The 17096-nt window shown below is 47.9% G+C and overlaps 1 protein-coding gene and 1 long non-coding RNA gene across 5 annotated transcripts in view; one reads left to right on the top strand and one right to left on the bottom strand.

Annotated features, from left to right (window-relative positions):
- LOC118217864 overlaps positions 1-17096 on the top strand; it is a 66220-nt gene that overhangs the window by 42442 nt on the left and 6682 nt on the right. The window lies entirely within an intron of this gene.
- The window catches only part of ptpn20 (protein tyrosine phosphatase non-receptor type 20), a 50949-nt gene continuing 34060 nt past the window's right edge, over positions 208-17096 (bottom strand). For 3 of the 4 annotated variants that reach the window (XM_035399948.1, XM_035399947.1, XM_035399950.1), the window contains 12 exons: positions 16568-16638; positions 15994-16155; positions 15532-15766; positions 14834-14931; positions 13915-13988; positions 11745-11914; positions 10572-10720; positions 9404-9494; positions 5727-6061; positions 4183-4401; positions 2989-3051; positions 208-2009 (listed from right to left, as the gene is read on the bottom strand). In XM_035399948.1, the coding sequence (XP_035255839.1) occupies positions 1914-2009; positions 2989-3051; positions 4183-4401; positions 5727-6061; positions 9404-9494; positions 10572-10720; positions 11745-11914; positions 13915-13988; positions 14834-14931; positions 15532-15766; positions 15994-16155; positions 16568-16638 (1763 nt within the window). In that variant the 3' untranslated portion in view covers positions 208-1913. Of the gene's footprint in view, positions 2010-2988; positions 3052-4182; positions 4402-5726; positions 6062-9403; positions 9495-10571; positions 10721-11744; positions 12005-13914; positions 13989-14833; positions 14932-15531; positions 15767-15993; positions 16156-16567; positions 16639-17096 lie in introns of those variants that run through there. The other variant, XM_035399949.1, reaches the window with a different exon arrangement.

The following is a 17096-nucleotide window of genomic DNA, read 5'->3' as shown; positions in this document are numbered from 1 at the left end:
ACTTTTAATAACTTTAACATTCGGACTAAATGTCCCACACCTAAATTACACTGAGTACAGTAGGGGAAATGAAATTACGGAAGGCAAATGCATTTCGTAATGTTTGAAATGAAGGAAAAACAGCCGCGGTGGCTCGCGTTTCATAGGAACGTGGGACACACACACACGAACGCACGGTGTGTAAGGAAGGACAGCACAGCACAAAGATCAGGACCGTCAGTTTAATAAGGAATCCATTGCATTCATAAATGTGTATAAATGAAGGACAGGATATTCACATGCTCTTGAGGATACGGTTGGTCCGTCAGCATGCAGGGAAAGGCAATTAATTCATCAGTTATGCGTATATACAGTTCAGAAGAGTTATGCTGTACACAGTTAGACTCTATAACTGCGTGGAAGCACTGCAAAATACCTGTGAAGAAGCAGCAGTATATTAGGAACAAAGAAATATATATAAAAATAACAGTATTACCATCTCTCAATGGTTCACATTCGCTGAAGGATTGCTTGCATTGTCCGACTTTAGATTTTTGGTGGGGACATAGGCAGCAAGTGTGTGCATGTGAGCACGACAGTACATTCAGAAACAGAACACGTTGCCTGTTCTTGTGACATTCTTTATCTGACAGTACATTTTTGTGTCCTTGACGGGTTCTCAAGAGTGTTTTATGATCTTGCCAGCATCTATAAAGTTAGTGTTTCCAAATAAATGTTTGCCCCAGGCAGGCCATGTTTGCCTGATCTGCGTTACGGGCGCAACGCGAACTCGAAGCTGCAAACGTTTGAGCAGGTCATCGCAGACGAGCTCAGAACACTGTAATGGTGGCCATGTTGTGAAGCATTGCGGTCACGCTAAGCATTGCGGTGCTGATGTTTTGAAGCATTGTGGAGCTCACATTATGAACCATCGTGGTGTTCACTTTATGAACCACACGTTAGCCAGCATTAGCCATTGTGCCTTTGAGAAACCTGTCTGAGTGGCTTGTCGACGTGTGCTTTAGTACATTCGTTTATTTGTCTACGTGAATGCCTTTGCCGCTACAGCTATGGCAACTCGGCCCAAAAGGTGCACAGAATTTGTTAGCGTCTAAGGCACGTGATTTTTTTTCCTCCTTTTGATGGCTGTTAAACGATCTACAGACAGCATGCATGGAGCGCTGACGTTTGTTGCTGGAAAAGAAAGCGAATGAATCGACAAAAAACGCTACAAAGCCTTCCCTTTTAAGACCCTGTTTACAATCTTCTTGTGAATGCAAAAGCACTTAATGCCCCTGTTTATCCCCAGATTGTTCATTTTCATATTTAAAGTCTCTTAGTGATCTTAAGTGTGTTATCTTATCTTAATTGCCATAATGTACCACAGACTTGCACAATGTTACATAGTACGAAAAAAAAGGAATATAAAATATTTAAATTGATTGCTGTAAATGAAAGGTAAAAAACAAAAAATAACAGGCTAAATTTATATTCACAGGACAATTAAACACAAGTGAAAAAGAATTCAAATTACTTCCAGAAACACACATTTCCTTCCAGCTAAACTTTCAAGGCAAGATGACTACATGTCCCAGAAGGCTGTGAAATCAGCGGACCGGGACAAACACTGAACATCAGCACGTAAATCGGCACACGGCTGGTCTCTGTGCTACGTACCAAACATCTGCTCGCTATTACAGACTTAAAACCAAAGGTCCAATCAACCTTCGCAGACCCGCATAGCTGCGTTTACCCAAATATCAAACAGCACACTTCCTCTGTAGTAAGAAATTATGAAATATGAAGATTACAAATTAAAAAAGAAAGAAAGAAAATAAAACGTATACAAATAGATATATGCCTACTTATATACACACGAGTCTCTTCATTGGGTACTTGGGGACCAGTGTTCGGTGGAAAACGGGATTTTGGATTCACGTGGGCTTCTCCGGTTGCCAGCGGTTACCGTGAAGCAGCAGGATGCTCTGCAGCACCTCCAGCCAGACTTTGTAACAGAAGAGGTACTGTTCCTGAAACGAGAGGAGGAGCGGCAGCTCGGTCAGTCCCGCGGCGGACGCTAACCGGGGCCGCTAACGGGGGCCGCTGTCTGTCGGATTTATTACCGCCCATACATCATATTTACGGGGGGGGGGGGGGGGGGGAGGAATAATCAGACGCTTTTCCACAGGCGAAGCGAGTTCCGATCCCAGGGATGTCTAATTAAAGCCGGGTTTTAAATGAGGAATTATATGTTTAATTAGCAGTTAACTGGGAAAACGCCGGGGGTGCTAAAGACTGCTGCTCCACACACACACACACACACACACACACACACACACACACACACACACACACTCACACACACACACACACACACACACACACACACACTATACACACACACACACTATACACACACACACACACACACACACACACACACACACACTCACACACACACACACACACTATACACACACACACACAAACGCGTGCCCGCACGCACGCACGCGCACACAGACACACACACACACAAACGCGTGCACGCACGCACGCACGCGCACACACACACAGACACACACACGCACACACACACAGACACACACACAAACGCGTGCCCACACACACGCACACACACAGACACACACACACACAAACGCGTGCCCACACACACACAAACGCGTGCCCGCACGCACGCACACACACACACAAACGCGTGCCCACACACACGCACACACAGACACACACACACAAACGCGTGCCCACACGCACGCACGCACACACACACACAAACGCATGCACACACACACACACACACACACACACACACACACACGCATGCACACACACGCACATTACACATACGAATAGCCGGTGATTAGAGGGGCTGAGAGATGACTAATGGCTCTTTATAAACTTATTTGGCTGTATTTTCACAGCTGATTCGCTCTTAGCCAGCCTGTGGATTACAGTGAAAGTGTATTTTTTTAAAATCCTCCTGAAGAGTACCTTTGTCTGTATCATTCCGTATCTCTGGAGTCTCATCTCCTTCACAATGTCGCTCACGTTTATCTGTGGAGACAACAAACACACGGGTTATGTACAGGTGTGCGTCAGTATATCAAATACATGCAATGGATGTATATATACTGTATTATATTTGCAGGTATACATTTCGTAGTACGGGTTGCTTGCCTTTTTAAAATTTTTTTTTACTGTTTATAACTTTGTGACACATGCAAAGCAATCTGCCTCCATCATTGTCATTAACATTAACAGATGCATTTATTTTGGTGGTTTTTTTGTCTTTGGTGTATTATTGCCCATCGGTGGAAGGACCCATGGGTGAGTGAGGAGAGTAGGAGAGGTAGAGAACACTGGACTGGGTTAGACAGACAGACAGACAGACAGAGCTCCTCAGGTGAGTTAGGGACAGACAGACAGATAGAGCTCCTCAGGTGAGTTAGGGACAGACAGACAGACAGATAGAGCTCCTCAGGTGAGTTAGGGACAGACAGACAGACAGATAGAGCTCCTCAGGTGAGTTAGGGACAGACAGACAGACAGATAGAGCTCCTCAGGTGAGTTAGGGACAGACAGACAGACAGATAGAGCTCCTCAGGTGAGTTAGGGACAGACAGACAGACAGATAGAGCTCCTCAGGTGAGTTAGGGACAGACAGACAGACAGATAGAGCTCCTCAGGTGAGTTAGGGACAGACAGACAGACAGATAGAGCTCCTCAGGTGAGTTAGGGACAGACAGACAGACAGAGCTCCTCAGGTGAGTTAGGGACAGACAGACAGACAGACAGAGCTCCTCAGGTGAGTTAGGGACAGACAGACAGATAGAGCTCCTCAGGTGAGTTAGGGACAGACAGACAGACAGAGCTCCTCAGGTGAGTTAGGGACAGACAGACAGACAGAGCTCCTCAGGTGAGTTAGGGACAGACAGACGGACAGAGCTCCTCAGGTGAGTTAGGGACAGACAGACAGATAGAGCTCCCCAGGTGAGTCAGGAACAGACAGACAGACAGAGATCCCCGGGTGAGTCAGGGACAAACAGATAGACAGATAGCTAAATCAGGGACAGATAGAGGGAGGTCCCCAGGTGAGTCAGGGTTAGGGGTGGGCGGGGCTTTGTGGGGTGGGCGGGGTTTAGGGGGGCGGGCGGGGTTTAGGGGGGCGGGGCGGAGCCGGCTCACGCTCAGGTCCCTCTCGATGAGGCCGAGGATGACGTCGGTGCAGATGAGCACGCCGGAGCGGCCGATGCCGGCGCTGCAGTGCACGGTGACGGGCCCGTCGCCATGGTGAGCCGCGCGCATGTAGCGGATGAAGCGCACCAGCTGCTCCGAGCTGTGCGGCGTGCCGTGGTCCGGCCAGGTGGTGAACTTCAGGTGCTTCACCAGGTGCGTGTCTCCGGTCTGCAACGGGGGCCAAACGCGTCGTCTGTCAGACCCTCCGCATACGCCCCCCCCCAACCACCGCGTACGTCCCCCCCACCCGCTGCCATGTACGTCACCCCCAACTGCCACGTACGTCCCCACCAGCCCCGTATGCCCCCCCACCCGCTGTGTACGGCCCCCACTGCACTAACGTTCCCGCTAATGCTTCCGGAATGTTCTTCAGCGGCTATGTCCTGGGCTAGGCGGTACTTCAAATGCATGCACTTAAAATATGGAGCCTACATGTATTTGCATGTATGTGTAATGCATACAGTATGTCAGGGCTCCGTTGAGAGAGGGAGTTTTACTTCAGTGGGTCTCCTGGATCGATAAAGCATAAATAAACAAAATATTTAATATGGGTTGCCTGTTATTTACTCTTAAATATGCCTCTGTGCCCCCAGTAAAGCAAGCAACACCTCTACAATTCTGACTGTAGTTCAGAGAGCAATTTTGTGTTTTGTAACTGAACACATTTTAGTGTCTTTTGCCCATCTCTACCTATTTACTGTATTCACTAGGTAAAACGCCAGCAATGAGAGATACGCTCTGAAAAGATTTCTGTTCTGCTGCAGCCACACCTTCCACCCCAGCACATCTCTCTCACCACTTCCTCTTTCTGTCTTTAATGCCTTTAATGCCCTTTTTATCAAAACTCCCTCTCATACGTAATCCAGTTTTCCCTCAGCAGATTCTGTTTCTCGGCTTGTTTTGAAGTCGAGCCGCTTCTAATTCCCCCAAAGACTAATCGTATTTATGTTCCAGCATGTGCTGAGTAATCATAGAAAAATCATTTGTTTTCAGTTAGACGTTTTTTTTTGGGATGATCTCACATCATATGCCACCCTGGATTCTGGGTGTTGGTGGAAGGACACGACAAGTAAACAAGACTTTTACGAGCAGCTCCTTCAACAGGCAGTTACGCTTCAGAGGCTGAGTCACGACTTGCAGACAGCACACGCCATGGATAGCCAAACTGGGATCAGCCAGTCCTTTTGAACTGGCTGATTCCTATTTGACTTTTTTTTTTTTTTTTGGTAGAAAACAGAGACAGGCTCCACCAATCATAGAGAACGTTGGTAATGACCCACACCACACCGCGGATGTTGACTTGTGGACACTGCTGGGCTACTTCCTGCCACAGAGGCCAGGAAGTTTTCCCAGAAAGCAACCACCAATCACCATTGATGTTGTTGTACCGGTTGCAACCAAAGTACTGTGTAATTGGTGGAGCTCCTCTCTCCATTCCACCAATAAGGCGACGACGTCATGACGATCCTATCCTTCCGGGCCTCGTGGCTCACCTCCTTCTCCACCATTTTGATGATCTTTATGTGGAAGTAGTCCTGGTTCTGGAAGTTTTCCAGCAGCAGCCGGTAGCGGGCGGTGTCCAGGGGCTCGCGGGGGCTCTCGGGCCAGTACCGGTGGCACTTGACCCGGCCGTGCTCCGCCTCCTGGGTCATCATGGCGACGACGTGGCACCGGTTCTCCCACACCATCCGCCAGAAGCAGTCCAGCGTGCCAGGCAGCGGGCCCTGGGCCGAGATGTAGCGGAACTCGTCCGGCCCCACCCGCATCCGGACGTAGCTGGCGTTTATGTACTCGCCGGCCTCCCCCACCGGAACCCGCGTGCTGTCGTCTGCGAGAGACACGAGGGGCGGAGTCACAGCACGTCACTCAAAAAAAAAATGTGACTTTTTGTTTTTTTCATCGCATGCATGGCTGTTTCTGACACAATGTGACTTAACTAAAAATGGGATTTTTATTCTTCATGACACACATAGCTATTTCTAGCATAATGTGGCTGAAGAGGGTAAATTTTCTTTCAAAACACTAAAACCATTTAAGTCAGAGGTACTGAATGGCTTGTTGAAATTCTGGAATTGCAGTTGAGGTTGGAATGAAAAGCAGTGTACACAGGGAGTCCCCCAGGACCCGAGTGCGACAACCACCTTTCTAGAAAACATCCTGTTTCTGAGGTCAATGTCAGCTACATTGTCTCACGCAGTTGACGTCTCCATTGCAGATCTAGGATCAGGACTTTCTCGCGCAACCTCGATGCCGGCTCATCGGAAACAAGGATGCGAGATCTGTCCTCAGGCGCACTTGCTTCTCTGAAACGTTAGTCGCGATGTGGCTTACCCGCCAGACGTCTCCGTTGCGGTAAATTGGATTGGAGAGTATATTATTACCAAATTAGGTTTTTTTTTTTGTTGTTGTCCCCTGGCCTCTAGTCTAGACGGCACAGGAATTGAATTCCGGAGCATCGCCGCGGCTGATCGCTACTTAATGAGTGCTAATGGCAGAGCCAGGTCCTCAGCCGATACCGTTCAGGGTCTGATAATCAGCATTTCCTGATTAATCAGGATCAATTACATCCGTTATCACAGGGGTTCACTGAAACCCCAAAACCTAAACACTAGCAATGACGGATTTCCAATTAGCATTTTATTTTTATGAAGCCGATTAATGCAACGTCGTCTTTATTCTCATCGAACATGAGTAACACAAGGGTCAGAGAACAATAACTGAGTCGATTGGGATACTCTTCTCTTTATATATTAAAAAAATCATAAATGTTTGTACAGGCATGTGGCCTTATAAAGTATTAATATGAGTCATAGGTCCTATATCTTTAAATGTGTAATGTTAAAATAATTTTTTGTGAGGGTGAAGTATTGTCTTACATGAACATATTGTATTTACATTTCATGTAAGTATCCCACATTTGCTCATTTAAAAACACAAACTGCTGCTTTCATTAGTGGGTGGTCTTTTTCCCAGCATGTTTTTTTAAAATGGAAAATAAAAAAGGCACTTGCACAGTTAGTACCGTTCCCAAATTGCTGATTAGAATTATATTTTGGGGTCTTTATGCTTTTTATGAGGCGGGGGGGGGGGGGGGGCTGGTAATTAGCCGTTCACACACTGAGAGCCATTTAAGCAGAAAACAATGTAAACTTGTGCTGCTTTCAGGGGTACACAGTGAATACGCTATCCCATCGGTGTGTGGATACAATAACAAAAATGTTTTCCTCAGGCTAGAAAGATCTGGAAAACATGATCTGGAAATCAGGCCTAGGAGTGAGTGAGGAAGAGGAGGGTGATGTCCTTCTAAACTCCCCTGACCCCAGCACACAATGGCTTCTCTCCACTGGGGAAACTTATTGCAGGTGTGCAGATTGTGAAAGCTCCCAGATTGAACCGTTTTTCCCAACACTGGATAGGGTTGCACTAGATAGAGTTCCTCATAGAGACACATAGGCAAATCCATTACCGGTCGGCTAAAAAAGGGAAATGGCTTCTAGCCAAGGGCAATGTCATAATTTTTTTTTATTTGAGGTTTGCGTCGCCAGAGAGTGTTGTCACGGTAACCTTAACGAGACCTTCGCTTTACCGCACGTTTACTGCGCTTCTCTAGTGAACTAGCCGAGCTACACCCGCTACATGTTCGCACGCCTTTCTTTCGCTTCATTCGCAGAAACGCATATGTGTATGTTAACGCTATTATTACTGGCTGTTAACTTAACTGTAACTTATAAATGTACTTTTAAAAGCCCAGGGTACAGGTGTTGTAAATTAGCAAGTGCTGTAAACAATGAAGCACTACATCTGACCCCTCAAACATTGTAGCAGCTATAAATTTCCACATCAAACTAATTAATAAATACATATATAAATATTCGGGGACAGTTGGGCAGGTGGGCCACCCCTCTCCCAGCACCCCCCCACCCCACCCCACACCTCTTTCCTAAATGGCCCTGTGAAACGGGTGTGTCAGCCCCAGGTCTGCAGGTTACACAGGGAGGGCAGTGGTTCCCCGTAAAAACACACCACAGGTTCGGGGGTGGGGGGGGGGGGAGAGCGACCGCAATAATAAACGAAGCGTTGCATTGTGGGCCGCCCGCCTGCCATGTGGGGGCGGGGAGGGGGCGTGGTAGGGGAAGGAGCCTACAAGCTGCCGTGTGTCCGCCAGTAAACCTCACAGCAATGATGAGGACGTGTTTTTGGCTGGACTGCAACAGCGGGGCCAGCCCTACAAACACAAATGTCTGTGACCTGATGAGTGAATGATGGAGTTACACCATTGGTCGGCCGGGTTATGAAGTTACATCATTGGTCGGCTGGTCCGGCCATGTACTAGGTTTTGACCTGGTCTTGTTGTTTCGTTTAAAAACCTAGACTCTTAGGAAAAAGGGTTCTTTGGCTTGTCCTCACAGGGGAACCCTGCTAAGTCCTCCACAGTAGGTGTGAAAAACGTGGGAGCTGCTCCCAGATTTGAACCGTTTTGGGTGAGACAAAGAACCCTTGAGCTAGACGGGGCTCCTCTGTGGAGGCGCCGAGGAGCGTTTGGGAAACTCTGTCCTCTGAGAGTGTATCGCAAACCTCCCATTCACCTCCATGTAAAAAAAAACAAAAAACATTAGTAGTATAAACAGGATCCCTCTGGCCGCTGAACGTGGAAGCTGGACCGCTAGCGTAGCATCGGGGGCTTTCCAAACCACCGAGGAAATAAAGACGTGATTTTATGTAATCTGATGCATTATGGGACACGCAGCGGCGCGCGAGCGCAGAATGCGATGCGTTTGGCTAGCCCCGTGCTGAACGCGGGGGGGGGGGGGGTGGGATCCGGGGCGGGGCGGGGGGTGGTGCTACGAGCGCTCCGCTGCTAGCACGTTAGCGCGTCGGCGCGCACAATCGCGTCCTTGTCTGTCCGCGAGCCACGGTCCCGCGCCGCCTAGACTAAACAATTCGGCTCGGCGTTCCGTGTTTTGTCAACAGTGAAATGGCCGCTCACTTAAACCTCACTCGTGTTTAAAAAAAAAAAAAAAAAACGAAATAAAATAAGGGTACTAAAATGATGGATTAAGGTACGGAGTGAAACTGCGGGCTTCCAACAACGTAGTATTATTATTAGTTATTATTAGTATTATTATGATTAGTTATTATTAGCATTATTATGGTTTTAAAGGAAACTTACAGGGGAGGATATCCCGGTATCGATTTTTCTCCCGGTTTTCAGGTGCTTTCCCAATGAGGCAGTTGTCAGAGGGTTTCAAATGTTCCAGGGCCTGAGGGAGGGAGGGGGGAGGAGGGGGAACAGTAAGACATTCTGTGGGTTAATCACCATATTCCAGTTTTAGATAATTAAGTCCATACGGCCTGGCATCTCTCTGTGCCCCCCGCCCTGCCCCCCCCCCCCCCAGTAAAACAGGCAGCAGTGTGAGAGGGCGTTTCTCACGGCTTGAGGCCGAGCGGAGCAGAGACGAAAGCCGTAAACGAAATGGCCGGTAAACAGCCCAGGAGCCGAGGGTTGTAAAGAGAGCGACTACACGCTGACCTCCGCTGTTATTCTATCTGTAACCGTGCACCCCCCACCCCCCCCCCCCCCCCCCCCCCCCCCCCCGCGACTGGCCTTAACATGCGAGCGGCAGTGTAGTAATAACGGGTATGGAGCTGGTCTTGTAACCTAAAGGTCACAGGTTCGATTCCCCGGGTAAGGACACTGCTGTTGTACCTTTGAGTGAGGTACTTAACCTGCACTGCTTCAGTGTATATCCAGCTGTATAAATGGATGCAATGTAGATGCTATGTAAGAAGTTGTGTAAGTTGTTCTGGATAAGAGTGTCTGCTAAATGCCTGTAATGTAATGTGATGGCATGGCAAGCGGGTGCCAGTCTGGAGGTTCCCCCCTGTCACCTGCCTTCCGGTTCCCCCAGTAAAGAGGGCTTTTTTTGGAACAATAAATGTGTTTAGATGTGGGGCGCTGGATCAGAACCAGTTTAAAACTCCTGCCCCAGAGCAAAGAATTTCACCCTCATCACTCACCTAACAACTCAACTGTACACATGAACCGCTAAATCGCGCGGGCTGCTCTGGGTAATGGGGTGGCTCGGCGGATATAGCCTGTAGGTGCAGCGGTAACCAGCCTTGTTCCTGGAGATCTGCTGTCCTGTAGGTTTTCACTCCAGTCCTAACTTAAGCACACCCCATTCAACAGCTAGAGATCTTGCTTAGCTGTTGATTAGTACAGTCAGGTGTGCCACATGAGGACTGAAATGAAAATCAACAGGGTGGTAGATCTCCAGGAACAGGGTTGGTCAGCACTGCTGTAGTGTAATAGGGTTGAGGACGCATGTGTGCAGTACCATGAACTCTTTCACCAGCTCCTGCTGGTCCAGTTGGTGCTGCAGGATCTGGATGAGCGCTTTGACCCTTGACCCCGAGTATTGACCAGTCCTGGAGGGGCTGATCATCGCCAGACTGGACAGCTCCTCTTCTGTCACTATAGGTGGACCTTTTCAACAAGGGTGAAGGGGAAAACAGTATGCACAAAACTGAATTTCACTTTAAATATCGATGCCAAGATATTTTCAGAATCTCCTCCGAAAATAAAAATGAAGGTGAATTGTAATAATGAAGTAAAAGCATAAGTATTATAGCAATCTGAACATAACTAGTTAACTCAAAATGCAGATAAAGAACTATTATGAGGTGCAAAGTACTGTACAATGAAAGGGATTTCCATATTAGTCACTTCATCCTTTTTTAGGATATGTTCACATATGCACCAAGAGCTGTCTCAGATGACAGTTACTCTTTAAATAATTTGGCATATCTGGCATAACGTTAGCAACATACACAAGGAACACACACAGACACGTTAAACAAGCGCATTACTCTAATCTGCCGTGTTTCCTAACTAAAGAAAGTGAGACAAGGGGTTGGTGTCACCAAGCAAATTGAAAAGATTTTGTTAGGATTAGGGAGCAGCTATGGGAAAGTTGTTTTTTTTTTTTTTGCCGGTGCTCTTGCATGACGGTAGGTGACGTGTACAGGAACTGTGTCTAGCGTCAGTTGTTTGAAGTTGTTTGAAGGTGAGAGTCCGTAAACCTCCAATTAACTTCAAAGGCTGAAGGCAAGCGAGAGTTTTTCATATGGGAACATGACCTCGCCCAAATATCCCTCAAATATCAAAATGGCAACAGCTTTTGTCAACAGCTTCTACTTTTTTTTAAAAACTTGCATAAAATAAATAATGTCAACATTACCTGCCACACAGTGCACAAATCACATACTGATGTGCATGTTCAATGCATATGACTAGAGTTTTGAAATATGAGTTTAGCATATTTTTACAGCACACAGAACACATGTGGAAAAAAATTGTAATTATGAATGTGGCAGTGTTTGCGGATATGTTTCTGGTTAGAAATGAGCCTGTAATCATCAGTATGAATATACGTGTTGATATCGCGGCTGACTCTTCCGGAACATTCTGTGTTTCGCGGCAGCTAGCGACCGAACGGTTCGAGCTCTACCTGCGAGAGGCGTCGGCTCCTGATCGGAGGGCATAGACGACTCTCCGTCTTCGTCGTCACCGTCACCATCATCATCATCATCATCATCATCATCGCTACTCCAGCCGTCAGACTGACCTTTGACCTTTCCCTTCACACCCTTGTCTGGGTGTGAGTGCTGGGGCAGGGCTCTGAAGGGGGATCGGGGGAGGAATGAGGAACAGTGCTATCGCTCGGCGGGGCAAAGTCACGCAAGGTGGACTTTCCTGCGATTTTTCCACCTAGAAGGTAGAAAAGCTGCTAATTGTAACAGACGCAATCGGCCGACACCAATTACATGGATCAGTTTCCCCACCTGAAGGAGAACAGAGGGCATGAAAGAAGGCACTCGTGGAGCAGGCGCTGTATCTTTTTCTACCTCTAAACGCGTCGGTATTTGGCCCCATTTATACCTGGTCGTTTCAGGTGACCTGTATCTTAATCTGTATCTGGATAAGATTTAACCACATTGCATTTGCACTTGGTAATCAGATGCGTCTCCTAAACCCTTCCCCAGTACTGTTCCCCTATATCCTCCTATACACTTCCCCTATACCCTTCCCCAATACTGTTCTCCTTCCTTATATCTTATCTTATATACATATCCTTCCTTCATACCATTCTGCTTCTCAGTAAAATGTTCAGTGTTAAATCTACTCTTGCAGAGTACATGTGGTCCCTATTGGACTCGGATGTACTCTGTTAAAGTCGAATTAATGCAGGACATTTTACTGTGTACATCTTCCCGCTCTGTGCTGTTCTCTTGCACCCTTGCCTATAACCTTTCTTTTTCACTGTCCCCCTAAACTGTTACCCTACACCTCACCCCCTGCTACCTCCCTTACCCTGCCCCCTACAGGACATAAGTGGCCACAGACTTTTAATGTAGACTGGGGGAGGAAAAGCCAAGCAAAGGGAAATGAGAATGTCCAGACTGGGGAAGCAGTGCATCCTAAACCCGGTGACTCCATTAACCCCCCCTCACCCCTCTGAACCCCCCCACCCCCCCAAGTCACTCATCACAGGGGTCAGAGTGATTGGCAGGTGAGGGGCGGAGCCAGTGTTTCACAAATCAGCACATCATCACATCGTCCTGTATAGCTGATTACATGCTCAGGGCTCGCTCTCAGCCCAGCCAGACAACAGAGCCCCCAGTATCTTCCCCGGGCGGCCCTGACGCCCAACGCCTGTCCGTCAGTTTCAGATTACCGGGTTCCAGCTGAGCCGGGACTCTACGCAGGGACAGGTATACCGCTTTACAGGTAAGCAGCGACATATCAGATTCCGCTATCTTTAAGTTTATGTTCTCCTTTAATTCCAGGCTTTCTGTCATTCCCAAAAAAAAAGTTTTAGTTATATCGGTGGCTCTCTGCTTCCCCCTTGTGGACATCACTGAGACTTTTCACTACTGTTAGCACACACATAAGGACAGCCACAGGCTAAACTACTCAATATGCTAAATGCTATGTCACCCAGGGACATGAACTGGAGGAGATATAATTTAGCTGGATGTTGTGATTGTCGTGTGACACACACATTGAAAGCCAACAGCTTTAAGTAAATGAAAGTGGCGTAAATATCTATGAAATATCAGAAATTATATTCAGCATTGGGAAGCAGCATCATGGGTAAGATGCAGCATTAGACAGATAAGGAGATTGTATTTATCGCTATGTAAAAAAAAGTTGTGTAAGTCACTCTGGCTAAGAGCATCTGCTAAAATGCCTGTAATGTAATGTAAGGAGACAGATCAGACTTATCGTATTATCAAGACCAAGTTCAGATCAAAAGTGCGAGGGCAGCCAAGATGAGGAAAAAGCGTCCTGCCAGAGCATTGCTGAGTAAAGCCCACACAGCCCACATCAACACTACAGTGAACAAATTAAATTACTTTCCATAGCAGTTAGTTATGAGTTGGTCCTAAAACGATGGGATCAAGATGTAACATGTTGAATTTTGGAGATGGATAGTAGCCATCCTTAAACTCGGTAGTTCACGCTGAACGAATTTTCCCACGAAGAGTTCCACAAAACATTTAAATGTTGGCTGCTGACTTTTTGATGTGACCTGTCCTGTGGTGTGGAAGAGGGAAACGGGGTGTCCCCCCCGTCCCGAGGGTGGGGGGGTGCGGTGTACGGGGAGCAGGTCTTACCTTTCGGAGGCGTCCTGTAGCATTTCTGGGACGCAGAGGGGAGGGCAGCAGGTCTGGTGCATGGGTGTACAGTCCTGTGGGGCAGATGGAGAGAGGGAGGAGGGGGAGAGAGAAAGAAAGAAGAGACAGAGAGAGAGAGAGAGGGGCGGTAGGTTTGAGTGGCAATCATTCAGACTGGTTCTCACCACCTGAGTTTCTAAACGCTGTTCCACAGCAGGGAATGCGGGGCTTCAGTAACTCATTTTATGGATTGCCTATGTCACCACAGCGAGCCTTGTGCCAGCCTGGCTGGTTTTAGCACGTTAGCCTCCTCTGTGCTCTGCACTGAGCCAGCCTGACTCTATTTAGCACGTTAGCCTCCTCTGTGCTCCGCACTGAGCCAGCCTGGCTCTCTTTAGCACGTTAGCCTCATCTGTGCTTTCTGCACTGTGCAAGCTTGGCTCTCTTTAGCACGTTAGCCTCCTCTGTGCTTTCTGCACTGTGCAAGCTTGGCTCTCTTTAGCACGTTAGCCTCCTCTGTGCTCTGCACTGAGCCAGCCTGCCTCTCTTTAGCACGTTAGCCTCATCTGTGCTTTCTGCACTGAGCCAGCCTGGCTCTCTTTAGCAAGTTAGCCTCCTCTGTGCTCTGCACTGAGCCAGCCTGGCTCTCTTTAGCACGTTAGCCTCATCTGTGCTTTCTGCACTGAGCCAGCCTGGCTCTCTTTAGCACGTTAGCCTCCTCTGTGCTTTCTGCACTGTGCAAGCTTGGCTCTCTTTAGCACGTTAGCCTCCTCTGTGTACTCCATTGTGTGTATTCTTTAGAATAAGTGGTATGGGATGAAAAACCATATCAGACTCCAGCACTGACATCCTAATGCAGTAATAATTGAAGGAATGGATGTCACTTTCAGGTGTTTGCAGATAGGCGTGTCTGTTTCACCTTTTCTGAACTCTCAGGAGATTCTCCCTGTTTTTCTTCATTCCATGAAGCCTGAGGGTTTTCCAGATCTTCCTTAGCTTCTGGTTGTGTGGTGATTTCTGCATTTAAAGCACACAAATAAAGTGCACACAAATGCATGTGAACGTTATTTATATATTTATAGCTTCTAGGAGTTGGTCACATCGAAAAGGGAAAGTACTTCTGCTTTGCCAAGAATTTATATTTACTCTTGGAGCTGTTGATATGGTTTGGACTCAACATGTCCAAAAGCACAAACCCAGGATTTGCTTAAAAATCTGAAGAATCTGGCAAATGAGAGGCATCAATTGTAAAGCGCTTTGGATAAAAGCGCTATATAAATGCAGTCCATTTGAACAAAAAAAAACGTTCGGAAAAATATATATTTCATTTCATTGGAACGAGTTTGGGTAATCTTAAATACACTACACAAATTTCGATTTTAACAGGGAAGTTTTTATTATGAGAAAGTATCTTTGTTTCAGAAAACAAACCAGATTTAACAATATTTGTAGAAAATTTCCTTCTAGCTGAGAGTGGTAGTCACAGTGATCATAGGGGCACTGGAACTCAAACAGTCTTATTGTGGGTGTGTCTTAAGGGGGGAACACCCGGTCGGTCCCTGGCAGTGTTTTTGCTGTGTGTGGTGTGAGAGGGGCGTGTCAGAGGTGTAACCTCACCTGGTGAATCCTGAGTGGTGGCAAACACAGATTCAGGGGTGGGGCTGTGGGCGGGGCTGTGGGCGGGGCCAGGGGTGGGGCAGTGGCCGGGGGCGTGGCAGTGGGCGGGGCCGGGGGCAGAGCCACACTGAGGCGGGGTATCCCTGCCGATGGTCAGCTGCACTGAGCCCTCCGCTTTGCGTAGGATGTCCACTACCTTACTGTGACTAAGTCCAGACACGATGATGCCGTTCACCTGCACACACACACACACACAGGCACACACACACACAAGCGTGCGCGCACACACAGACACAAACATAGAATTTAACTGAATTACTTATGCAGATCTTTATGGATTTCTGCAATATAACAAAATATATCCCCTTTGTGTGGAGCCGAAATGTTACTCAGGGTCACAGTGACCACAGAGCACAGAGAGTCTTTATGGATGTGTGATTGACAGGGTGATTGACAGCTTACCTCCAGCAGCACGTCTCCCACCCTCAGTCTGCCGTCCTGCTGGGCCAGGCTTCCCGAGCAGATCTCCCGCACCCGGAGCACGCTCCCGTTAATGCCCCCCACCAGGGAGAAACCCAGCCCCCCCCTCTCCGGCTTCTGGAACTCCACCTGGAGAATGCAGCTCTGCGGGGGGTGGGGGGAGGAGAGGAGGGAGGGGGTCAGGGCTATGCTCTACCAGAACCATACCCCCTCTCCCCCTTCTCCAGTGGGGAGAAGGTCCTGTCCCAGGCATGGCCACACGCTACACTGCTAACAATTACAGAGGACAGCGTAGACCCGGCAACAGCCCCAGCGCCTGACGTCAGATCCCTACGCCGGTTTATGAAAGGTCCTGGCTGCCCGGGAAACAAGGGTGATGATGTCACGTCATTCTGAAGGAAAGGCCGGTGAAATATTCATGCGTGAATCTAGCGAGGGCGATGCCAGCGGGGGTGGGAACCATTAACAGCCCAAAGGACAAAGCCGGATTAGAGGGGGGAGGGGGGGGGTCGGGTTTCAGGTGCTGTCACCTGGATGAAAGGAAGGGGGCAGTTACCTCCGGCTCTGAGGTCACGGAGAGACGCCCTCTGAACTTCACGCTGGGCTTGGGCGTGACTGTGACTGCGGCTGGACAGCGGGAGAGAGAGAGAGAGAAAGCGTTCAGATGATCGCAGGCCTCAAAGCATGCGCATACAAGCTCATAGCCACTCTCCTGGCTCTCCTCTAAAGGCCCAGCTGAGATAAACACTGCTTTCTGGATCCCTGCTTACTGGTGCTCGTTTTGGAGTTTCCACCTGTAAATAGCAGGATCTTTCAGCTCTTTCACAAATCGAGAGAGTCTTCCATTATGTTATTAATAAAACAACCACAAAACCAAGCTACAGTTTGAAAAACTAAATTAATAAATCTGTTTATTAAGGGACAGTAACTACACTTGCATTTAATCTGTCTAAAAACTGCTTAGAGAGTCTTAAAGTTCTTCCAACCCTATCCAGAAAATTTATTTCAAGCTCCAGTTATAGATACATGTTGAAAAGTGTTAAATTTTTTCTTAAAAGTAAATGAAAAGACAGCAACTCCAAATA

The sequence above is a fragment of the Anguilla anguilla genome, chromosome 18 (genome assembly GCF_013347855.1).
Source record: "Anguilla anguilla isolate fAngAng1 chromosome 18, fAngAng1.pri, whole genome shotgun sequence".
Taxonomy (NCBI): domain Eukaryota; kingdom Metazoa; phylum Chordata; class Actinopteri; order Anguilliformes; family Anguillidae; genus Anguilla; species Anguilla anguilla.
Note: the sequence above shows the minus strand (reverse complement) of the source record. Positions and strands in the feature narration are given on the sequence as shown.